General features: G+C 34.5%; 4 protein-coding genes across 7 annotated transcripts; 2 read left to right on the top strand and 2 right to left on the bottom strand.

The window, feature by feature from the left end:
• Positions 1 to 10,398: 10,398 nt before the first annotated feature.
• Positions 10,399 to 16,409, top strand: LOC107902766 (homeobox-leucine zipper protein GLABRA 2). Of its 2 annotated transcripts, XM_041093707.1 has the most exons (12): positions 10,399 to 10,648; positions 10,781 to 11,064; positions 11,667 to 11,784; positions 11,888 to 12,082; positions 12,175 to 12,552; positions 12,636 to 12,737; positions 14,426 to 14,635; positions 14,775 to 14,949; positions 15,053 to 15,324; positions 15,535 to 15,621; positions 15,697 to 16,101; positions 16,223 to 16,409. In XM_041093707.1, the coding sequence occupies exons 1-11, from the start codon at positions 10,577 to 10,579 to the stop codon at positions 16,078 to 16,080; spliced, it is 2,277 nt and encodes a 758-aa protein (XP_040949641.1). In that variant the 5' UTR covers positions 10,399 to 10,576; the 3' UTR covers positions 16,081 to 16,101; positions 16,223 to 16,409. The 2 variants fall into 2 exon arrangements, with proteins under 2 accessions (XP_040949641.1, XP_040949640.1); XM_041093706.1 differs by having other exon boundaries at positions 15,697 to 16,346.
• A 605-nt stretch (positions 16,410 to 17,014) lies between these two features.
• LOC107906527 (30S ribosomal protein S17, chloroplastic) lies at positions 17,015 to 17,842 on the bottom strand. The gene has a single exon (XM_016833546.2). The coding sequence runs from the start codon at positions 17,588 to 17,590 to the stop codon at positions 17,129 to 17,131; it is 462 nt and encodes a 153-aa protein (XP_016689035.1). The 5' UTR covers positions 17,591 to 17,842; the 3' UTR covers positions 17,015 to 17,128.
• A 432-nt stretch (positions 17,843 to 18,274) lies between these two features.
• LOC107906526 (photosystem I reaction center subunit VI, chloroplastic) lies at positions 18,275 to 20,941 on the top strand. Its single transcript, XM_016833545.2, has 3 exons — positions 18,275 to 20,188; positions 20,302 to 20,428; positions 20,649 to 20,941. The coding sequence occupies exons 1-3, from the start codon at positions 20,061 to 20,063 to the stop codon at positions 20,826 to 20,828; spliced, it is 435 nt and encodes a 144-aa protein (XP_016689034.1). The 5' UTR covers positions 18,275 to 20,060; the 3' UTR covers positions 20,829 to 20,941.
• A 190-nt stretch (positions 20,942 to 21,131) lies between these two features.
• LOC107906525 (rop guanine nucleotide exchange factor 12) lies at positions 21,132 to 25,223 on the bottom strand. Of its 3 annotated transcripts, none has more exons than XM_016833542.2 (8): positions 24,557 to 25,209; positions 23,586 to 23,808; positions 23,318 to 23,434; positions 23,070 to 23,224; positions 22,882 to 22,956; positions 22,500 to 22,772; positions 22,082 to 22,402; positions 21,132 to 21,917 (listed from the first exon to the last, which is right to left on the bottom strand). In XM_016833542.2, exons 2-8 carry the CDS (start codon positions 23,779 to 23,781, stop codon positions 21,522 to 21,524), a joined length of 1,533 nt encoding a protein of 510 aa, XP_016689031.1. In that variant the 5' UTR covers positions 23,782 to 23,808; positions 24,557 to 25,209; the 3' UTR covers positions 21,132 to 21,521. The 3 variants fall into 3 exon arrangements, with proteins under 3 accessions (XP_016689031.1, XP_016689033.1, XP_016689030.1); XM_016833544.2 differs by having other exon boundaries at positions 23,586 to 23,693; positions 24,557 to 25,206; XM_016833541.2 differs by having other exon boundaries at positions 23,586 to 25,223.
• Positions 25,224 to 25,872: the final 649 nt, after the last annotated feature.

Below are 25,872 nucleotides of genomic sequence, written 5' to 3'. Positions count from 1 at the left end.
GACCCACCATCGCCAGTGCATGCGCTGCTCTGTTCACCTCCCTGGGAACAAAATTGTAAGTAACTTTTTCAAAACCTTCCGCCAAGACTCGAATATGTTGAGAAATAGGGCTGAGAATAGAACGATCTATAGCATTTGTTTTGAGCTTCTTGATAACAGTAATCGAATCTCCTTCCAAGACCACCTTACGAAAACCCATGTCCCGAGCTTTCACAGGCTCTCGCCTCGGCCACAAAAGCATCAGCAATATCGTCATTCGGGACCGTACATGCACCCATAACCAGACCCTCAAAATCCCTAGCAAGCACTGCTGAAATAGAACAATTAGATTTATTCTCAAAAGAGGCATCAAAATTTAACTTTATAAACCCAGTTTGAGGAGGTTGCCATGAACTATTTTGTCGCATACCAGTGGTCAGATCTTTTGCTATAGTGAATCTTAAATCTTGTTCATAGCTCTGAACAAAACCCACTAGTTCATGAAGCTTAAACTTTAAACCTTCATTAACCATCTTGTTTCTCTTGTACCACAAAGCCCATAAAGAAATAGCACTAAGCTTCTTAAAGTTGTTGTCCATTGCAAGAAACGCACTAACAAAATTTGTTTTTCCGTCCGAGGTGAATGCATCAAAATTTACTGCAATTTTCAGCTGAACCCAAAGCTGCCGCAAGATGCTACAATACCATAAGATATGATGGGAGTCTTCCGGCTCTGACATACACAGAGGGCACACCGATTCAACTCGCAACCTTCGTTTCACCAGATTCCCATAGTGAGGCACATAGTCCTTAAGAATGCGCCATAGATGAATATTTATTTTTGTAGGGACCGAAATGTCACATATTGATGTAAATAGTTTACTGTAGTTCTCTGTAGCTATGAGCTGATTCATATTTGTAACCAAAATTCTGTACCCGCTCTTCACTGAATATTCTCCCGTTGCATCATGTTTCCAAACTAATAAATCTGAGGACCCTCTCCCAGCAACTGGAATGTTGATGATACATCGAGCCTGATCAGCGTCAAAAAGTTGGTAGATGACTTCCTTCTTCCAGGTATGGGACTCTTCATTCAAAAGTTGATCCACTGTCGTCCACTGTGGATTCATAGAATTTACTAACAATCGACCGTTTCCAGTACCCGGTATCCATGGATCATTCTAGATGTTCACCTTCGTACCGCTGCTTATCCGCCACAGCAATCCGTCATCAAAAACGTCCCTGGCACCACAAATACTCCTCCAGGTAAAAGAAGGGTAAAATCCCACTTTAGCTGAAAAATATCCGAAAAAGGAAAATAATGTGCTTTAAGAACTCTAGCAAGAAGACAGTCAGGTTTAGAAAAAATTCGCCATACTTGCTTAGCTAAAAGGGCTTTATTAAACATATATAAATCACGAAAGCCCATCCCACCAAACGCCTTTGGTAAACAAAGTGCACTCCACGTACTCCAATGGATGTCTTTGAAAGACTTGTTGTTTGTCCAACAAAACTTGTTTAAGATTCCTTCAAGCTGATGACAGAAAGATTTAGGTAATTCAAAACACTACATAACATAAACCGGAAGAGCTTGAAGAACGGACTTAATAAAAACTTCTTTCCCTTCCATCGATAAATATCTACAGCTCCAACTTGCAATGCGCTTCCGAAACCGATCTTGAAAACTCGAGAAAGCCCATTTCTTCTTCCTCCCCACCATCATGGGAAGGCCCAAATATTTTTCTGGATCTGAGGCCCACCTAACACCCAAAATGCTGATAATCTCAGTGTGAATAACCTCTCCCACATTTAAACCAAAAAAGATCAACGACTTTCCCAGATTGATTTTCTGCCCTGACGCTATCTCATACTCCTGAAGAATGTGTCGAACCACATGTGCGCCCTCAGCAGAGGCATTTCCAAAGATGATACAATCATCAGCAAACAACAAGTGGGAAATCGTAAGGTTCCTCCTACCGATTGGGGCACCTCTTAACTCATTTTTAGAAATAGCTTCCCTTAATAAACAAGAGAGCCCTTCAGCACATAGAAGAAAAAGATAAGGACTAAGAGGATCCCCTTGTCTTAATCCCCTAGATGGTCTAAAGGTCTCACTAACATCGCCATTGATGCCTATCGTATAAGTAATAGAGCAAACGCACCTCATAATAAGAACCAGCCAATCCTGAATAAAACCCAGCCTGGACAACATCCCAGCCAAAAAATCCCATTCCACCCTATCATATGCTTTGCTAAGATCAAGCTTAAGAGCAAAATTCCCCTGTTTACCTTTTTTCTTCAATTTCAGAGAATGGAGAACCTCGTAGGCAATAAGAGTATTATCTAAAATCTGCCTTCCAGGAATAAAAGCACATTGGGCTTCATCAATACAAGAATAAAAAAAATGTCTCATACGTGCAACAATGGCTGTAGCAATGATTTTATAAAGGACATTACACAAACTAATAGGACGGAAATGAGTAAGGTCCATTGGCTTATCAACTTTAGGAATCAAAACAATGTGCGTTTTATTAAGCTCACCCATCTCCCTGCTACCATTTAAAACTTCGATACAGAAACTAGCAACCTCATCCCCAACAATGTGCCAATACTATTGAAAAAACAGAGCAGGAAACCCATCAGGTCCTGGGCTTTCAAAGGCGCCATGGATTTGACTGCTAGCCAGATATCGTCTTTTGTAAAAGGTTGAAGAAGAACTTCATTTATATTCCTAGTTATCCATTCTTCCACAAGATCAAGAATTCGAGTATCGCTTCCTGAGGCCGAAGCTGTAAATAGCTTCTCAAAATATTTCACCGCAACACATAACATTTCCTCTGCTCCCGTGGTCCACTGGCCCGATTCGTCCTCTAATCCGTGTATTCGATTACGATTATGACGGGCCACTACCACCCTATGAAAAAAAGACAAATTCCTATCGCCATACTGAAGCCAATTAATACGAGCACGCTGAGCCCAATACACCTATTCTTTATCGGTCTCGAAATTCAACCCAAGTTGCACTTCTAAAATTTCACCCAATAATTCGTCAGTAGGGTCTTTATCCAATAGTACAGATAGTCATTTCTCCAATGCCAATTTATGACCGTTTTGCTCATGGAAGCGCGAGTGACTCCAGTTTTGCAGGAAGTGTCCCAACTGCATAAGCTTGTTCGGTAGTCTATCATGAAGGTCATTCTAGCCCTGCTTGACAGCTTCCTTAAAGGCTTTGTCCAAGCACCATTTAGCTTCAAATCGGAAAGGAGAAGACGAACGACTAGTCTTGTGAAGCACCCTGCCTATAGTATTCAACATAAGCGGGCAGTGATCAGAGAAAGAATGATTCAAATGATCCAATGAAAAATCCGAGAAAAGAGATAACCAAGCAGGATTAGCGACCCCTCTATCAATCCGTTCACGTAAATTTGAAGATAAAAACTGCCCCCGTTCCCACGTAAACCATCTCCCAAAATACCCAACATCATAAAGAGAGCAATCCTCTAAGACTGATCGGAACTCCCCCATTTGACGTGCCGATCTTAGACGTCCACCTCTCTTCTCAAACAAGCTTAATGTTTCATTGAAATCACCAATAACCAACCAAGGCACATCCTGGCCATGGCCCAGCCGACGTAAAAGATTCCATGAATCTGACCTAAACCGTACATCAGGACACCCATAGAAGCCCGTAAACCTCTATTCCATTCCATTATCAGGATCAATGATCATTGCATCTATGTGGGAGGAAGAATAGCTTTTAATTGAAATAATATCATTGTCGTTCCATCCTAGAGATAGTCCACCCTTAGAACCCACAGCCCTTACGTCAATCCCATTGGAGAATCCACACTTCAACCGCACCCTTTCCATTCTTTTCGAACTAAGCTTTGTTTCAATAAGAAACAAAACACGGGGATTCACAGCTCGGAGTTTATTCCGAAGCCTATTAACCATCCGAGGTCTCCCCAAACCACGAACGTTCCAGCTTAGTATCTTCATAGCTCTCGGCTGCTCTGCCCAACAGAGCCAGCCGAATAATCATTTACTACAATGTCTTGTAGTCTTCGCTGCCGCTTTTTCCCTTCCGAAACATGAACTGGAACATTTTCATCAAATAGTGTCATATCTATATGCACTTGACCCGCCCTACAATTATTTTCCCCTGAGGCACCATCTCCTCATAATCCTGTCCAATTTTTATCATCCCTGCCTGCCTCCCTGAGCCATCGGCTAGAAAATTCGTGCGCCTCTTTGCTACCGCCCTTACAGATATATCCCAACCAAAAACAATATTCTCCGGATCCATTCTAGTTCGAATCGGGCAAAAACTCTCCCCATGCCTTAGTTTCCCACAAATGAAACAAAACAGGCTTAGTTTTTCATACTGAAACCGTGCATAAAAAATCCTGTTAGAGCCAATTATAACTTTCTTCCGACGTTTTAACAGATTATTCACATTTAACTGGACTCGAATTCGCATGACTGAAGGAGAACTTACGGACCTAGACGACAAATCATATTCCAGAAATTTGCCCAAAAAATCCCCAAACTGTTTAGCCATTGTTTCCGACACCAGTCCAATAGGAAGATCGTGAACTTGAACCTAAAATTCAGTAAAGAATAAAGGGACTAATGAAGGATTCTCACCAGACTTCAACCTATGAAATACAATCAAATGGTTATTGAAAAACCATGGCGTGCCCGCAAGAACCCTTTGAATATCCACCTCATGATAAAATTGAAAAAGAAATCATCTATCACCCAGATCTGAAATACAGATGCCTCTTAGCGGATGCCACAAATCGGCCATAGTATTTCGAAGCGAGGGAAAGTGAACTATACTATCTGTCAAGCAGCGCCCAACCAAACAAAGGTTCAGATTCTGATCAACAACCGCCACATCTTCTTCAAAAGCCTCTTCTTCCTCATCAGTCAACGCCAGATTTGCCAAATCATTCTCCATGACCCCACTAATCAAAAAACATAAACAGTCTCACAGCAAAACCAACCCTAGAAACGAAAACCCCTCGCCACAAAAGAAAAAAAACGTGCCAATAAGCAGACGAAAAACATGCCAATACGACAGACTTTTTCTTTTTTAAACTACGTTGCTAAAAGATTTTCCCCAATGGTTATGTTTTTTTTTCTCAAAAATATGTTAAATATTTAAATACAAATACAATATGTTACAGAATTATATTGTATTTCTTAAATATATTGCATTTATATCTGAAATATTGTATTTATACTTTTTCAAACATAAATTCATGATTAAATTATTCAGGAGATTACCGTATTATAAAAGTAAGAGTTATTTAATTTCATTCAAAATAAGTACCTTGGTTAAATGTTTATTTCTTTATAATTTCTAAAATTTATAACTTGAATTTTTTTGAATTGTTTTCTTTCTTTCTTTATTTTATAATATTTTCTTAAAAAAAAACCATATCATTCACGCCAATATGACACGTTTCTAATTTTATAAGGTTTCTTGAATTTTCGGAATTCTTTTTAATTTTTATAATCATTTCAAAATTTTAAAAAAATAATTTATACTCTTTGTTTTATTTTTTAAAATCTCTATTACCATATAATTCATGTCAACATAACACACGTTGACATTTCCTCGCAATTTAGGTTTTCTTTTTGTCGTCAATTTTTTTTTTAATTTTCATTTTTTACTCACTTTTGAATAATATAAAGATTAAAGTGCCTCATTCATTTAAAAAAAGACTAAATTACTCAAGACCCCGTATTATAGGGACTTCTCGAATATTTTAGCCTAAATTCATTCACAAGTAGTATAATTGCATGATTTGACTATCCTCAACTTTTTCACTACTTGGTTAAACCGAAAGTGGATTATTTGCCCAATCAGATTTTAGTTTGATGCTAAAATTTTTTGCTGTTAAGAGGGATGTCATGTCACTTTCCCTGGTGGCCAATATTTTATTAAAAAAATATTATTGGAAAACAAGGATTTGGCTTATCAAATAAATTTAATAATTAAAAAACAACAACATACAGTAATTCCTTGTTATTTTAACTTTCTTATATATTTATCTTATTAAAAATATAAAAGTGAAAAGAAAAACAATGAACTTTATTAGATAAGCATTTAAATATATATATTAATTATCAAGGTCGTGGTTTCCTTCTTCATATTTTTAGCCAAAAGAAATTCTCTTTTTCATTAAAAATTAATCTTTAATAATTAGTGCAATTTGTTGAAAACAAAATTGCCCATATTTGATAGTGCGAGCTAAATGTTTTGTGGAAAACAATGTTGTCGTATAATAAATTTGCAATTATCTCCCTAAGTCTATATATTATAATATCATACAAATGTTTCATGTTTGAAACATTGTGATAGGATTGTTTTGAAATTTTGAAAAAGTTTGGAGTCAAATACATTAATTGCCTTCACTTATTTCAACCCATTAAATTATATATATAAAGACACAGAGAAATATAATAATAAATAATCATAATAATTAAATAATAATAAACTTATTAATAATAATAAAAGAGTAACAGACAACTTACATAGCTCACAAACTTCACAAAAATATTCATATTCTATGACTGTACTTGTTTGACCTTTACTGATCAAGTGGAGCCGCTTCCTTTCTATCATGGCTCAGCTTAGCGGCTAAGCTAAGTTGAGCTTAGCTAATTCTTTATCTTTGGGTAAACTACACTCAAGGTTTCTAAACTATCAGTGAGTTTACGTTTTAGTCACCTAACTTCATACAATTACAAAATAGATATTAAACTATTCGAAAATTTTTATTTAAGTCATTGAGTTGTTAAGTTTTTTTTTTAAGTCCGGCAGGCGAGTTCTAAGCGGTGATTCAACGATTGGTACGGTGCATCAATACTCATCGACAAGTAGAATAACATACCTTAGATCCAAGTCAATTTTATGACCAATGACAGAGATTGGAGAAGATAACTATTTGGATTCTGGTTCGCAGATTCGTAATGCTCAAAATTGTTTCATGAAAAAAAAACCTAAACTATAGTAGAGAAGGGGAATGGAGCTTTTGATTGATGAATGTGGTGCAAACAAAAAAAAGTTATACAACAATGATTTTAACAACCTAGTAACTTCAATGAAAACTTTTGAATAGTTTAGTGATAATTTTGTAACTTTTTGAAGTTGAGGGACCAAAATATAAACTTATTAATAGTTTAGTGACTTTGGGTGTAGTTTACCCTTTTTTGACATTGTTAAGGAATCTAATCCTTATATTTAAGCCCTTTACTAAGCTGGCATCACTCTTAACTCAAGAGCGAAGCTAGAAAGTTTTTTTAGGGAGGCCGAATGAAATTTTAATTTTTAATAGTCTATATCTTTATAATTTTTAAAAGATTAAATCAAATTTTTATAATTTTAGGAGGACCAAAGTGCATTTTTACTTTTATTAATTTAAAATTTTTAAAAAAATTAAAGGGCTTAAATAGTAATTTTCCATTTTAGGGGGGCTGGGGCCCTGCCAGCCCTCCTAGATTCGCCTCAGTCTTAATTGGATCACTAACTTAGTTATGAAATTACAGAAATACCTCTTCATTTAAATTTTAATTAATAATATTATTATTATGACGCTTTTGTGTCTTCATACTTTTACATCATCTTTAAATAAAAGAATTTAAAATTACAAATTTAATAATTGGACACTTGTGCAATTGTCTTAAAATATAAATTCATTACCACTTTACCTATATTTGTTAGCTAATACTTACATAGTCAGTGTCACCCTTAACTAGATCACAAACTTAGTTATGAAATTACATAAATACCTCTTCTTTTAAATTATAATTAATATTATTATGATACTTTTATCTTTTTATATTTTTATATCATCTTTAAATAAAAAATTACAAGTTACAAATTAAAGGATTGAACATACATTCAATAATATTAAAATTCAAGCCCATTACTCGTCTACCTATTTTCATTGTCAAATAAATTTTTAAAAAATATTTTTTACAGAAAGTATTTTCTTCCACCCACATTACAAGCGTGACAAAATTTAATAATTTGTAATTATTTTTTTATACTAGAATAACTTATGGTTATTTTTTATGTTTAATATATTATTGGATTCATTGGATTTTTAGTTTTTTATTTCTTGAAGAAAAATTGATAAATTACATTTATTTTTATTCATTAAATTGACTTCTTGAAGTAGTACCAAAAAAAAGTCAGAATATAGTAATTGAACTCATAATGTTATATATTTTTTTAGGGTAAAAACATACTTTCTATTAATAGAAAAACAAAACAATAAAATATAGGAGGGAGACTTATCTGGTACATCTGATCTTATACGTCTCATCTCATTCCAATTATAAATTATATCTCTATGGAGAACAGATAAAAAGAACATTCATAGGTATCTCAAAAACATGAAAAAAAGTGTAAAATAAAATAACCCTAGTCAATTTACGAGTCGCTTTATTAGTCTCCCTTTTCGTCCATTGAAAAGATAAATTCGAGAAAAAGGAATTGAGGTGAACACAATTTTTAACATGATGATCGAATTCAAATACATCAATACTTGGAAGATTAAAAACGTTGACCATACTTTGACAACCAAGTTCAATCACAATATTATTTAACCTTTGAATGCGAAGTCATGATAGTACTCATGAATAGCAAATATCTCAATAAAAGAGGATCCCAAAAAATTATTAACATGATCAACCAACCCTTTAATAAAAGCACGATTATGGTCCTAAACAATGGCCGCAAAACTTCAATACTACTCCTCACAAAATAAAATACCATCTACGTTACATTTGGGAATGCTGGTAGCTGATTTTTTCACATAGAATTCGTCGAATCTAATCAATGAGTAAACGTTGAACCAAAAACAAACTGAAGCTCTATCCATTGCATAGTAAAAGTATCTACAAAATTAAGGGTGGGTTTGGATAGGCGGTGGGGGGTGATATAATGCGTTTAACTTACTTTTTGTCTCACGCTACAGTATCGCTATATTATCTAATCTCACCGCTACCACTATTTTTACACAAACCACAAAACACTATCCATCCAAACTCACCCCCACATGCTAAGAAGAATGAGCCTCACCTTTTCAATAAAGCAAATTACGATAAAACTAAATACTCCATAAAATAGTAAAGGTATCTATACCATTAATGAATCATACATATTTATATTCTAAATGCATCAAATACCAGCTTTAAACTCTTAATTATTAAAATTTAAAATGCGAGAGGTTAATGGAATGCATAAAAGTTATAAAAGTGTACAAGTTTTAATATTATACGGTATTATCAACACACGTTTTAAATATATATTAATATATTAATGGATTATAATTAGATAATGTGTTTTGCGAATATTTTAAGCAATCTGTAGATGTGTTCATTGTCCTCTAAAAGAGTATAATGTATTAAGACCAATAGGTATGAAATTTACAGTAACAAAGAAGAGTAGTTTTGATCTTCTTTAGAGGCAGCCAAAACAATGAGTGAAACCTGCTTCTAGTTTTGGTTTAATACCTTTATCTTTATCTGACATTAAATTTTAAAATAATAAATTATTTACAATTGCAAAGAAAAATAATGTAGGATGAGCAATTCTTGTGAAGTAAAGATGATTTTGGATTGGATTTAAATTTAAAAAATTAATACAAAAATAAAGTAGTTCAGGCAAAAAGAAAATGGTATGCCCTATAGTATTTTATCTCAAAAAAGTCCGTGATCATTACGGTACATTATGAGAGAATATAATCAAATTACGGATTACTCAGCTAAATAAGTTTTGGCCGGAAAAAATGACTTACAGGTTTTTGAATCTCTCGATTCGCACTTTTCTCAATATGAATAAGTCCAAAGACGATTTTTCTTTTCAAAATATTACTATGTAATTAGTTAATTTTATTTTATTATCACAAAAAAAATGTATATCAAATATTCTCGACCAATAAAATTTCAAATTCAGACCTATAATAAATCATTATTCTTTTATTTTTATATATATAAATATTCTATTGGCATGTTGATATACTCATAAATGTTGGATTTGTCAATTTCTAGCGACACCTTTTTGAGATTCACTAAAATTTAATTACATTGCATTTAAATTTGTAATTACTGTTTAATGATCTTGGCAAAATCCGAAGTTAATTACTGTTATATATATAAATATATTCTATTGGAGCCCATAGTTGAAGCGAGCAAGCTGGAGCCATAGCATTATATATAAACTGAAAATACCGTTGGTGAGCTCAATCCAAGCGTTCAACAGCTTTAAAGTTAGTTGGGTCTTTCACATTACCATTTACAAATATCTAACAGTCAACTCCTACCAGCCTTTTTTTTCTTTTCTCCTCCTCTCTGAGCCTTACTTATGAACTCAACCATGGCAGAAAATCTCCTCACTCTAATATTTTACTATTTGAAACGAATAAATAAAATAAAATAAAAAGCGATGGGTGAGTTCATTTTTGTTTTATATCCTTAAAATCGATGAGACCCCACATTTAATTCCTCTCTCTCTATCCCTTTCTTCCTGCCCCTTAAAAACAACCATTTCATCAGCTCATCCAAATCCCATATTGCCATGGGCGTCGTCGACATGACTAACCCACCCACCAAAGATTTCTTTGCTTCTCCCGCTCTCTCCCTTAGCCTTGTAAGTAGCTTTTAACTTTTCTTCTTCTTTTTTTGTTTCTCAATATCATGTATATATATCTCATACGTATGACTAGCTAACTCCTTTTTCAACTTGTATGTGTTTCTTTTTCACGTCTGTGTTTTTATAAAGGCCGGGATATTCCGGGATGCCGGTGCTACGGCGGCAGCTCCGACTGCGAGTGCGAGTATGGAGGTGGAGGAAGGAGATGAAGGAAGCGGAGGAGGAGGAGGATCAGGTAGTAAGAAAGATGACACTGTAGAAATCAGTAGCGAAAACTCGGGCCCTGCAAGATCAAGATCCGAGGATGACTTGCTAGATCACGACGATGACGAGAATGACGCCGATAAGTCCAAAAAGAAGAAGAGAAAGAAGTATCATCGTCACACCGCCGACCAAATCAGAGAAATGGAAGCGTAAATCTCCCATTTTCATCTCTTCCCCCCCCCCTCTTTTCCTTTTATGCAATTCTCATAAGTATACTAAGGACTTGAAAGCAATGATGTTTAGTAAATCTGAAATCCGAATCCAAGCTACAATGAAAACCGAGTTACTTTGGGTAATTTTAATTCAAATTCACCAATTGTTTTAATTACGATAAATTTGGTACATATGCCAAACTCTCATATATAGACATGCACTACCATGCATGGAGTAGTTTGGAAATATTTTAAATTAATTCTGAGAAAGTTAGTGACATGCTTACAGAAGAAAACAAGATTATAAAGTTAAAGATGTCCCAAAGTTTTATGGTGACTTTAGTTGCCTTTTATAGCTTTGTTTTTACATGAAAGATTGATAATAAAATCATATGCACCAAAAGCCATATTCTTTGGTTTTTTTGTTTTTTCTTTAATCATGGTTGATGTCTCTCTTGTTCTCTAATTGCTTGACATGAATTATTATCCTCATATGATCGAAGTTTATGATGAGATTTGTTGTATTTCTGTCTGTAACAAATTAAAGTACTGTTATTTGCCTTGTATGAAGAACTGAATGAAATGTAAAACTTTTTCAGGCTGTTTAAGGAATCACCCCATCCAGATGAGAAGCAAAGGCAGCAATTGAGTAAACAATTAGGCCTTGCTCCAAGGCAAGTCAAGTTCTGGTTTCAAAATCGTCGAACACAAATCAAAGTAATCCCAGTTTTTCTCTTCTAAAGTTTTCACCATACATATAGCTTTAGTTGAAATCAGAGTATTTCTTTGCTGGTGTTAATGGAGTTGCGCCAATTTGCAGGCTATACAAGAGCGCCATGAAAATTCGTTGTTGAAGCAAGAGCTGGATAAGCTCCGAGATGAAAACAAAGCCATGAGGGAGACTATAAATAAAGCGTGTTGCCTCAACTGTGGCATGGCTACCACTGCCAAAGATGGCTCCATTACAGCTGAAGAACAACAACTACGAATCGAGAATGCCAAACTCAAAGCCGAGGTCTTGAGAGCTAATAATCAATAGATTTTTTTTTCTCTCGTAAAAATCTTTATTTAATGTCCATAATATATTCAGTTTCAAAATATTTGCAGGTAGAAAAACTGAGAACAGTAATAGGAAAATACCCTCCGGGTGCATCAACGACTGGTTCATGTTCATCTGGAAATGACCAAGAAAACAGGAGTTCATTGGATTTTTACACTGGGATTTTCGGACTTGAAAAGTCGAGAATCATGGAGATTGTAAACCAAGCCATGGAAGAGTTGCAAAAGATGGCTACGGCTGGTGAACCGCTGTGGGTTCGAAGCGTTGAGACGGGTCGGGAGATACTTAACTACGATGAGTACGTCAAAGAGTTCTTTGTTGAAAGTTCAAGCAATGGGAGGCCAAAAAGATCCATTGAAGCTTCTAGAGAGACGGGGGTTGTTTTTCTTGATCTCCCGAGGCTGGTACAAAGCTTCATGGATGCGGTAAGAATCAATATGCGCATATATATAGAAGTCATTTCTATAGTTAACTGTAAATATGATTTTAATTTTATCTCTTTCAATAGAATCAATGGAAGGAAATGTTCCCATGCATAATCTCAAAGGCTGCTACTGTTGATGTGATTTGCCATGGGGAAGCTCCGAATAAAAATGGTGCTGTACAGTTGGTAAGTTGCCTAATTTCTCTGTCCGCAATTCTTGCTGTCGTGGTTTTTTTTTTTTAATGTCTAAAAGCCAAAACACAAATATTTATGTTTTTTTTCAAGTACTTTATATAATAATTTTGAATTAAACTATTTTAAAATACAATATTAAAGATAACATTATAAATAAATATATATATTTCTAAAAAATTAGTTTTATATCTGCATAAATTGATACGTTAGAATTTATGTTATATAAAATTTAATTTGTTCATATATATATATACACGTATTATCTTAAAGAGTTTTCTTTTTCGTATTAAATTTTACTTTATATTTTTCTTTAATTATATTTCTTTTATAACGTAATTATGTCATATTCAGCATTTCTAGATCTACCGTTTACGATGTTACGATCTGCTTTTCAAGATAATGTGGAGTAGCAGTTATATAGCATTGAAATAGTAACCTCGATAAATTTCAGCCATATTATAATATAGATTACATTGATATTTAACAACAATATTTCAAGGAATGAGAAGATAACAAGTATTAATGTATATAATAAGGAGCTGAAAATATAAATTTAGTATTTTTAATGTATATTTAATTTACTCAAGAAAATGTATATTTAATTTTATTTATAACTTTTAGATTATCTGTTCAATCATAATATTTATATGTTTATTATAATTATACTAATAATAAAGTTATATTGTCGTTTTGGGACAACACAAAACAAAACAAAAAGAAGTAAAAAAAATTAACAGAATTATATAATTATTTTAGTTTGAAACTACTTTCTTTTATTTTTATGTATTCTTTTTTATAATAATTACCATATTAACTTTTTACCTATTATTTATTTATTATTTATTTTCATCAACAGAATGAATGTCGTATAATCTGTTGATATATATATATGTTTTGTGAAGTACTGGTGATAATAAAATTGTTAAATAAAATTTTATTTTCAATTTGAGCTATCTTGTTATATACGGTTTCCTTCTTTAGGAGACAGTGGTCCACGTCAAAAGTCGAAACTTTTTTTTCCTTTTTTTATGTCTCTAACCTACAATAAACTAATCTACAATCGTACTCTAAACGCAGCGGAAGACCAAGGTCTTTTGACACCGACCCTTCGCATTATTAGTTATTTTTTCCAGTAATTAGGGATCCCAAAAAATATTTATAGTTTAGTCTTTTGAAATAAATAATTCTTACTAATAAATTTAGAATTTAACCATCACAATAAATTTGTTGAATTATTGTTGAAAGGAAGTTAATTCTTTCGAGATAAACTTTTATAGTGTTGATCATCGAGAGTTAATGAATCTAGTGGAGATTTTGTTTCTCAATCTTATGAAAACTCAAGTGTCTAAAGAAATGATGAATATAATAAAATAAAAGTCTCTCGTTGGACGCTTTGAAGAGACAGATCATAAGTGCGTGCACAACCCTTGCTAAAAATATCTCTAACATTTGTAAATATTGAGATTTCCTTAGTGGGTGGTGATTTACACTGCACCCAATAAGACACTTTCATTCTATAAAATTAAAATTAAAATTAAAATTTCAATATTAACCATCACTTTCGATCTGTTAATTTGTTCCGAAACTGCAATCTCCTTGAAAACAGAAAAAATAATGCTAATGTTTTTAACTAAGTTTTACACATTGCATTGATGGTTGGTACTCTGAAATGGTTGCAGATGTTTGCTGAGCTGCAAATGCTCACACCCTTGGTGCCTACCAGAGAAGTGTACTTTGTCCGGTACTGCAAGCAATTGAGTGCTGAACAATGGGCAATTGTCGACGTTTCTATTGACAAAGTTGAAGAAAATATCGATGCATCCTTAGTGAAATGCAGAAAACGTCCTTCAGGTTGCATCATCCAGGATAAAACCAATGGCCATTGTAAGGTATACATACAAATGCATATAGCTCTTTTCGGGGAAATTCATGGTTTGCCAGCAAATTTAGAACTTTCTTTCTCGTTTGAATTGATAGAGTTTCATTTCGGAAACAAGCTTATGAATCCACTTTTTAACTAATTTTCAGGTGATTTGGGTGGAACACCTTGAGTGCCAGAAAAACACTGTTCACACGTTGTTCCGTACCATTGTTCGCAGTGGACTAGCATTTGGTGCAAGGCATTGGATGGCAACATTGCAACATCAGTGTGAAAGGCTCGTTTTCTTCATGGCAACCAATGTTCCTACCAAGGATTCAACTGGTATGTTTAAATTTTTGTCCATTGTGTTATGTAATTTAACAAATGGCATTTATTTTGTGTGCAAAGAAAATTTTCAGACGAATGCCTGTTATTAAAATTTTAGGTGTTGCAACATTGGCTGGGAGGAAGAGTATTTTGAAATTGGCCCAGAGAATGACATGGAGCTTTTGTCATTCAATTGGAGCATCAAGTTATCATACCTGGAATAAAGTCTCTACAAAAACAGGGGAAGACATTAGAGTATCTTCCAGGAAAAACTTAAATGACCCCGGTGAGCCACATGGGGTCATCGTCTGTGCTGTTTCTTCCGTTTGGTTGCCTGTCTCTCCGACTCTTTTATTTGATTTCTTGAGAGACGAATCTCGTCGCAGTGAGGTACTACTACATAGTGTAGCTTTTGCCTTAATGCAGTCACTAGAATAAGCCATTAGGGAATCTATAATTTAGCTCAATTAATTTATGCAATCACGTTTAAGAAGTCACAAATAACCTGGGATTTCTTTGTGCCAAAAAAAAAATATTAGAATTATAAAATAAGAATTTCTATGAATAGTCATTTACCCATTTTTTTTCTGCAAACTCTAGTGGGATATCATGTCAAACGGAGGTCCTGTACAATCCATTGCAAACTTGGCCAAAGGAAAGGATCGGGGAAATGCAGTAACAATTCAAGTAAGTTCTTCAGGGTGTTTCTTTCCCCTGTTAACCGTATACAACATTCTAAACTGCATCATGTTTTCTGTTCAGGCAATGAAGTCAAAAGAGAATAGCATGTGGGTGCTCCAAGATAGTTGCACTAATGCTTTTGAATCCATGGTGGTCTTTGCTCATGTGGATGTAACTGGAATACAATCAGTGATCACAGGATGTGACTCTAGCAACATGGCCATATTACCTTCAGGCTTCTCCATTCTTCCTGACGGACTCGAGTCAAGGCCATTAGTGATTTCTTCTAGGCACGAGAAAAGCAATGATACCGAAGGAGGATCATTGCTTACTGTAGCTTTCCAAATCCTAACAACCAGCTCCCCGACTGCCAAACTAACCATGGAATCTGTGGAATCTGTCAACACAATAGTATCTTGCACATTACGAAACATTAAGACAAGCTTGCAATGTGAAGATGGGTGATCAAATACCCTTCTTGATTAGGTAGACATTAACTGTAAAACTCATAGTTCTTTTTTTTTCTTTCCCCCACAACTTGCAGGTTTAAGCAATGACCTATTTTTGTTATGTGGGTTTGTTTCTATTCCTTGTTTGGTTAGCACAGATGGTTTGGACACCAGGCATGTTTTGGAGGGCAAGCTGGATTCAGAGAGTTTGGATTTAAAAATCATTTTAGATGTAGGAGAGTGAAATATTCTCATGTATAGAATTACTATTCATTGATGCAATATTGTGGTTGTCTTGATTGCTTTACCGACTTATATATGCCCTGAAGGACGTTGATTTATCCATTGCCAAGATGCTGCAGTCAACCATAAACCAATCTTAATTACTTATGGCTCAATACCAACAAATAGAACTATGACCTTTGAAGCATCAATCATCACGGAGAAGCTTACGGTGAGGTTTTTAAGGACTAAACTTATTGGATAATCACTCACAAATTAAGTATTTTCATTTTGCATCAGCAATTGGAATGAGGTAGTATTGTTGCTAGGGCGGATCGGATTGGCTTCGGGACAATTGGATATCCCCTCTCCTTCTAATAAATTGTCAAGCGTGGAACATCTTTGCATTGCTGCTGAAGTCTAGGACCCCAAATTAAATTCTCAAACCAAAACTACATCAGAACAATCCCAATGCAGCTTAACTTGATGATCCAAGTAAATCAATTCAAAAATATTTTATTCTTAAGGCAACACACATTATAGTGCTACCACAAATTATAATGTTGTTTTAAATTTCCTCGGCTTCTTCAATAGCATCTCGATCCTGGTTTTATCACTAGAACATCAATTTCTTAACCAATAAAGAAAAGAAACCCAATTCAAATAAACCAATCAAAAATAGAGCAGAGAATGAATGTCATGACAAACTCAAAAAACAATCCAGACCCTTGAAAAACGACAATTATTACATTAAGGAAAAGCAGTTTTTGAAACAGTGAAATCCCTTGCAAAAGATCACAAATTTACCAACAACAAAAGGAGCCCACGCGAAGGGCTTAACACTAAGCCTGCGGCTGCTCTTGAGTCTGTTTAGACTCCAATGGAATCCCAAGCTCCCCTGCCTCCTCCTTCTCCTGCTTCCCATTCCTACTTGGTACAGCCACCGCAATGAAAGTCTTGGTCTTGCTAATAGGCCGGCTCTTCTCAAGCTGCACATAATCGCCAACTTTGAATTGGTTATCTGGGTCGTGAGCCTGAAACTTCTTCTTCTTCCTAACACGCCTCTTGTACTTGGGATGCGGGGCTAAACGCACCACTTCCACTGCCACTGTCTTGTCATTTGTGGCACAAACGACCCGGCCTTGCATGGATTTCATTGCCCTGATTGGAGGGAGAAAAGCCGGGGATCGGAGGGGTTGGTGAGGGGGAGAAGAGTTGGGTTTTGAGAGAAGAGGGAGGGAAGTTGAGCCATGGAGGAATGGGGATGAAAGCTTGAGAGATTGGAGAGAAAAAGTTATCGACATTTTGGGGTGTAGTGTCGAAGAAGAAGCGGATAAGGACTTGTGAGTTCTTTATTCTTATCTGTTATGGATTGGGCATATGGGTTGGGTATAGGAGTTGAATGGTTGATAGACTTGATTATGGGCGGTTTATGCCCAGTTATTTTTTGAGCCCGGTTCTGTTCTTGGTTGATTCAATTATTGTAAAATGGGGTAAACTACTACAATATTCGTTTGAAGCAGTGACTATCATCATTATAAAATGTGATTTTTATATCTTTTTAAAAGAAAACTTCTTTTTAAGAATGTTTTAATGAAAAAGGATCTTATATTTTGATTGATATTAGTCTTGGATTCAATTTTTGAGTTTTTTTATAGAAAAATTCAATGGATTTATGGTTTAATAGATTTAATAATATTAGATATACCCAACAATGAGAATATGAAATAAAAGATAATTTAAACATAACATAAATATGTTTAATAAAAAAACATAACATAAATTTAAATATAAAAAGAAATTATATAAGTTATTGGAAAAATATAGTCAAAATTTTTCCCTAAATTATTATTAAATAAAAAAGTTTATACAAATGTAACATCTCCAAATGAGATTACTTACCTAATGTGTAGCTCTTTCCTGTAAATGCTTGAAACTTTTGTTTTTTCTCAGTTTTCTTTATATTTCCTTCATCAACCTCCTTATTTAGGTCGAAACTTTAGCTTTCTTTGAATTTGTTTCATGAACCTCCCTATTTCTGCCTAATATACTTTGACTTATTCTCATTTTTCTTTTAATTTGCTCCATCAACCTCTTTATTTTTGCCGATTTCAGCTGATATTAGGCAGATAAGTACTGCAACATGTTTATTCGTTTCTTGCCTAATATACTGTGGCTTATTCTCAGTTTTGTTTGATTTTGCTTCATCAAACTCTCTCTTTCTATCGATATTAAGCAGATAAGTACTGCAACATGGTTCTTCATTCAATTTTCTAGCTAAACCCATCAAATATTTTAACTTGGATTTTTTAGTTTCTTACCACTTTTCTTCTTTCCAAGGGTGAAATCTACTTCACAATCTATATCGACAATACTAATAGCATCTAGGTTAATCTAAAACCTTTTGCTACCTTAATTGATAATTATGGTATCACTCTTTGTTAAGCAATAGGATTTCTATAAATTTTCTGCCAACACAGCTTTCGGGTTTGAACTGTCAATAAAATCACTTGTGATTCTATTCTAGCTTTTTGTTCTTCATATACATGAAGCATGTTTTTCATCATCCAATACGGTAAGAACAATACACTGAAAATTTTCCTTTCGATTAGTTATGAATCTCACTCGAATTGTAAAGGCAAGTAATTGGATTTCCAAGATACGTTCAAAACTCATGGTGGACATAATAATTATATTACCAACCTCTAAATAAGACTTTGATAATTTAATTTCGACAATGAGTGATTATTAAAATAAGCATGAGTATTCCAATTATCTATTTGAGATTGATCATAATCAAAGTAATCTTTATCATTACCATCACCATCATTATCTTCCTTTCTGAAAAATTATTTATGTCGTTAGTATTACTATCTACAAATTTTTGAAAGTGAGATTGAGAAATTTCATCGAACTTATCAAGATGATTTGAATCCTGAGATGTTTCCATTATTTGCTTTCTTGTAGTCGGAAAACATGATTTTTGTAAAAAGATTAAAAAGAAAAGTTAAAACCTAGGCTTAGGGTTTTTGAGTATAATGATGTATTGTGAGGTTAGATATTTAATTATTCAAAAGAATATAAATGTAAGTAGGAGAAAATTTTTCAAATGAGAGTAAGAATGAGATGACGTAATTAGATATCTTGAAATCTATTTCGACGTTATCTCAATTTTATAAGATAACAATTTATGTATATTGTGAGATTTGAACATGAAATAATAGTGTTGATAAAAAAATATTTGAAATTATGGTTTAATTATAAAGTATCTTATAATTTGATTGATATTAAGTATTAGATTTAGTTTTTGAAAGTTTTATTTTTTTTATAAAGAAAAAATGAAATGGATACTGCTAATTAATTCTACGTGGGATTATATATTTTAACATTAGATACAGAAGTATGAGAATATGATATAAAAGATAATTAATTGTCAAACAAGATACATAACATAAAAATGTCTAATAAGAAAACATAACATAAATTTAAATATATAAATACAAAAATCTAAACACTAGCAATATTTAATTTCTTATTGGTTCTTTGAGGCGATGAACGTGGCCCATTAGTTTTTTGAGGATCATAAAATGGATAGCCTTATCTGGGTTTGATCCACGTGGCAGGACCTAAATGGAACTCCATATCTCTCTCGAGAAAACCCAGTTTGCCACGTGTCCTGTTGAGATCCATTTCAAAGATCAAAAACCCAAACACCCCACTGCCAACTGAACTGAACTGAAAAAAAAAGGCAGTTAGGAACCAGAAACCAAGGCAATGGCTTCTCTTGCAACCTTAGCTGGTGTTCAACCAACGACCATCAAGGGCCTTGGTGGCAGCTCTCTCAATGGAACCAAGCTCTTGGTGAAGTCAACTCGCCAGAGTTTCAAACCCAAAAACTACAGGTAACCCCAAAAGCTTAATTTCTTACCTGCAGATCCCTACTGTTTAAATTCAGCCCATTTGTGTATAAATTTATTTTTAAAATAAAAAAAAAGTGTACCCCCTTCTTTGATAGGGCTGGTGCTGTGGTAGCAAAGTATGGTGATAAGAGTATATACTTTGATTTGGAGGATATTGGCAACACAACTGGGCAATGGGACTTGTATGGATCCGATGCACCTTCACCGTACAACCCACTCCAGGTTTTACCCTTATTCTCTGTTTTGATGAATTTGGTATCTGAGAAAAGATTTGCAGAGTATTTTTATACAGGCCATACTGTAATATTTGGTGGCTTTCTTGCTTTAGTTGATTGATAACTGAATGAAGTCTGATGCTGTTTGGTTTTATTGATTGTGGAACTCAAGAAACGAATTATTTGCATTAACTAACAGAAGTATGGTCAAATGTTTGGAATTGCAGAGCAAGTTCTTTGAGACATTTGCAGCTCCATTTACCAAGAGAGGATTGTTGCTCAAGTTCCTGATCTTGGGAGGCGGTTCCCTCGGTCTTTACCTCAGTGCCACTGCTTCCGATGACCTTCTACCGATCAAGAAAGGTCCGCAACTCCCACCCAAGCCTGGGCCGCGTGGCAAGATATAATTTAGTTAAACTCTTTAAGCTTTTCATTGTATGTATCTTGTTTCAGTTTTCAAACATGTAATCCTAAAATGTGACCTTGGCTATCGATCCAATGACATTTGTTTCACGCTTAACTGGTGCATTGCTTTCAGCTTTAAAATTTCTTCTCTTTGATAACGATCCTATCCCTTCTGATTACTGATCTGAACTGTCATTGAAGAACTAATAATATGTCCATTGCCATTGGATTTAACAACTGCCTAATTCTCTGGACAAATTGTAGATTTGAATGCTGAATTCTTGTAATATATCAGAAAGCAGATCTGCACTACCAAGTAAGTGATACACTGTTTGAAAAATCTAGCAAAATTTGCCAAAATGTACAATTTCACAAACAAATAGAAGAAACAACCATGAAGAAACATGATTTCTTTCAATGGCTATGAATCTAGAAACACCTTTTGTCTTGGTTTCTAAAGGTATTAATATATGGAGTGGCTTTAAACTCCAGAGTTTTAGTTGTCTTCCCTATTTACAAGAGGAAGAATAGAGCATACATAATGAAACAAGCAGCCCACAAGTCAAGAGTAATCCCATTTAGGTTGAAAAAAACCTATAGTTGAAGGTCAAGCTTTCTCACACTTAATATTCCTGTATCTATAACACACACTCTCTCTATTCTCTATCTGCTTCCAGTTTTTATAGTCTCCTCCATTAATGGCGTTCCGTAGGGCTTCTTACTCCGGCCAAGCTCTCAAGATAGGACTTCTTGCTAGTGTTTGTCACTACGTTTAGCTTTTGCATGCTTGGTTCAACATCTATGGATCCGTCATCTGAGTCCATCCTATCGTCGTAGTCATTTTGATCCATGGTCCAAGTAAGTAAATCTGATAGGGTCTTTGCGTTCGCTGTTTCCACATCATATCTTGGACTTGTAGACACTGAATTAGGCTGGCTGTCGTCCTTTAAACTGTTGTGTTTGCGTGGCTGTGGATTAGGATTTTGGGTAATATTATCAGCTTGGAGGACATCTTCGATTCTCGATAAGACTGTAAAGGCCAAGCTCTCCAGTATTCTCGAATAGCTCTCTAGGAGAGCTTGCCCAACATCCTGCGATCCAAACAAGAAATCCTCAAATAACTTGAGCTGCCATTGATGTCGTAGGATACTAGGGAAAAAGCAACAATACATAACAATGATGCAGTGCTTAAACAAAGGGGGTCATCACAATGTGTTATAAAGTTTCTATCTGCAGTTGACGTAAAAGTACATACCCGGTTGTATTGGATTTTACTGATGTCTAGTGAAGATTGAGGAAGTCCAGGGAACCGATGTTTGATAATGTGTAAGATGGTTTCAGCTCTCTCCTCGAATAGCTCTCTCTTCTCAAAGCTAACACCAGAACCCCAACCCGATTTTCCGTCCTTTTGGGTCATCTTTCTCTTCCATATGACTATCGATGCCTCAAGTCTGTTCTTGAGGTCTAAAATCTTGTGCTCGGACGATAAGTCCAGGGAGGAGAGAAATTGATCAGGGTCAAAGAATTCAACTGTGATACTCCTGTAAACTAAATCACCAAGACTAGCTCTCCCATTCTAGCAAAACATAAGTAAAATGTGATGAGGAAAGGGATTATGAGAACAGATTTTCAAGCAACATTGGATTATATTAGAAAATTTTTAAAGCTTTTACCTTAGGGAGGGCTTCAATGTAGTTTTCAGGGACCTCCATCTCTGAAAGAACTTGAGCATTAATTGACATTGCTGCTTTAAGCACTTGAGTCACAGATTCTTTTTGGCTCTGCAGATTTTTTCTGCTCTTATCTGACAGTCCGTCTTCGGGAACTTTAACGGCAGGCAGCCACCATTTATCATCTTTTCTCTTGTGTTTTCCTTTCTCCGAGTCCGAGGCATCTTTTGACAAATAATAGAATTCATTCTGGTCCTTGAAGTTATCTAGACAATCCTGACCATTGTAAGTTATCATTAAATCAGGTTCTAGTTTGTTGCTTATAATCACCGAGAAAATCTAAGCTCAAATTAGCTTTAAAAAACCATAGACTCTATGTCCTTACAATCAGCATTGCATCAAGTTTCCGCAGGGCCGGAATGTTCATATGAAGATCTATACGTTGCTTTGTGACCATTATCTAAAAAAATTCAAGAAATAAAGATAGTTATAATAATTGACCCCAACAGAAAATGCATGTAGAGATATATCGCCTTATAATTACTCTGATGCTGGGGATGGGAGTTCGGATACCTCCATGTTGGATCCATCCTTGCCCTTCTGTTGGGAAGGAACAAGTTCAACAATGTAATCAGCGACAGACAACATCCAATCTATTTCTTTTCTCCACCTTAATTTCCTTTCAGGCGTCATAGGCTCTAAGCGGGATTGCTCACCAAAAACGGAAGCTGAAAGCCATTTAGGAACGAAAATCAAGCTAATTCTCAATTTTGTTATCGTTCATATGGGAGAGACTATAAACATTCAAAAGGAGGAAATACCAGCCAGGTTGGTAATGGCGTTAGACAGTGCTAAAGCCGATGAAACTCCCTTCCCTCCACCTGACATATCCTCACCTAAGAGTAACTTCGCAAACTTTTCCTTCATCTGGTCCATATCTGAATTAAAAACCATTTCAGAATTTCTAAAACCAGCAAGCAAGCAATCATCTATGCCAGGAACTAAAGATAGTTTATCTTAACCACTTTGTACTGTAAATATACATTAATGAGGACAACAATAGCAGTATAAACTAATACGGAAACTTGCCAGTTAAAAGCTGCTTTTCTCTGGCTTGGAAGGCAGCAGTTATTTCTTCCAAGGTTCGATTCAACTTGGGACACCTGTCGCTTTGAGGTTTCGAGTTGTGATCAAGAGCTGCTCCATCAAATTTAACAGCACTGTCAATGCTCAAACTCTTTGCATGTCTTCCTTTGTTATCATGTGAGTCCTTAAGACCAAACATATTAGACCAGGATCTGTCTTCTTCTTGCTGAACCATGTTCAAATGTTCTGTTTTTAGGTTTCAACAAGAACTTGAGGCCGAGGAGTCAAAACAAAAAGCAAGGAAGAGAATGGTATTGTGGTGGTGGTTTTTCGAGAGAGGTATGGAAGAGGGAAAGGAAGGAAAACTTAAAAGTCCCCTCTTCCAAATGAATTTAGGGACAAAGTATGTTTCTTGGGGAATTTACACCTGTGAGTTGTGATTGTTTTGTTTGTTTTTCCATTTATGAGCAATGGCTTGAACGTGGGGTGCATGTTTTTTGGGACACTGGGAGTTGAGTAAAATGGTGGTTGCAAATTTAGATTATTCTATATATGTTGAAGGTTCTAGTTTCATTTCATTAATCTAAATTGGATGGTTCGTTTTCAATCTCTCAGTCAAATGTCTGCTAAATACCAGGAAGGATAAAACCGAATGCAAGCATTCACATAGACACATACATTTTTATATTGATTGATAAGTATGGTTTCTCTTTCTATGATCTAATATTAGAACAAGCCCTGAACATCCCCACTAGGACCAGATGGATGGTTTTGATGGGTTGAAACTTGATAAAGGAATAAGTCCCAAAAACAGACTCAATTAACATACCAGATTCATCTAATATCCTAAAGTTACTTGCAATGGTAATTTCACAATGAAAGTAAAATACAGATATATGTTTGACACGTATATATTTTACATACCAATATGTTAACAAGAACATGCTAGCCAGGCTGGATAAGAGATATATCACCTTGACTTGCAGAGTTGCAGTTGCTTCCTTTTCTCTAAAAACAGAGCTTTTCCTTGGCTGATGAAAGGCATTGGATTGTGGAGTCCAGTGTAGTTTATGATCCACTTCTAACCCACCAATTGGCCATTTACTCTAGTTTTGTTTCTCCTAAATCCTAATATTCAGATTCCTTTGTCGGGTGATGTTGCAGGCAACTAAATAAATTCGAGGGAAGTGTTGAAAAATGAAATAAGCTTAACAGATCCGTGAATCAACGCGATTGCCTAAATAAATAGTCACGGGTGTACTGTAATCAAATCTTTCACCTTTGCATTTATTCTTCATCATCATCAATCCTAATTATTTTCCTTCATATTTTCATATCTTTTAAGATTTTATCATCCTTATCTTAGAATATAAAAGAGTGAATTTCGAGGAAGAGAATAAAATTTTATTAAAATTTAAAATCTAGACCGAATCATTTATAGAAGTAATGCAATAAATTCATTTTTGATAAACCATGAAACACGTCAATATGATGGACACGTTCCTAAATAATAATAAAATATTGCTCAAATACATCAAACTAACAATCAGAACAAAATCAAACTGTAAAATAATCTAATAGTTGGAAAGAAAAGAAAACCCTTTTACTATCCATACCAGCCACCTGAGGTTAGGAGGTCACAGCACAGCTGCAACATTTTCATCACTAAACTTTAAAAACTTACAAATCATTAGTAAACTTTAATAATTAGGTATACTTACTAAACTATTAGTAAATTTATATTTTAATCATTAAATTTTAGAAAATTACAAAATGGTCACTAGAAATATTCAAAAATTCTCATTTAAGTAATTGATTATTAAAATTATTGTTGTATGGCCTTTTTTATTCGTACCACCTACATCGATCAAAAGCTCTTATTCCCTTTCTATCCTACAGTTCAATTTCTTTCATATACAATTTTGAACATCATGAATCTATAAACTAAAATCTAAACAATTTTCTTTTTCGATCTATGACACTAATCGTCTAAACGACCTGGATTTAAAGTATGTTCTTCTACTCATCTTTAGGTATTGATCCTTGGTACCAATCGTTGAATCGTTACTTAAAGCTCACTAACTAGATTTAAAAAAAAACCTTAATAATCCAATGACTTAGAATAAAATTTTTTGAATGATCTAATAATGTAATTGGATACTTTTAAACAATTTAATAATTATTTTATAATTTTTTAAAATTAAATGACTAAAACTTAAATTTATTAATAATTTAGTGCGGTTGGGTATAATTTTCGGTATAATTTACCCAAGTAATCATTCATTTAAAT

This window comes from Gossypium hirsutum, chromosome D05 (assembly GCF_007990345.1).
Source record: "Gossypium hirsutum isolate 1008001.06 chromosome D05, Gossypium_hirsutum_v2.1, whole genome shotgun sequence".
NCBI classification, from domain to species: Eukaryota; Viridiplantae; Streptophyta; class Magnoliopsida; order Malvales; family Malvaceae; genus Gossypium; species Gossypium hirsutum.
Note: the sequence above shows the minus strand (reverse complement) of the source record. Positions and strands in the feature narration are given on the sequence as shown.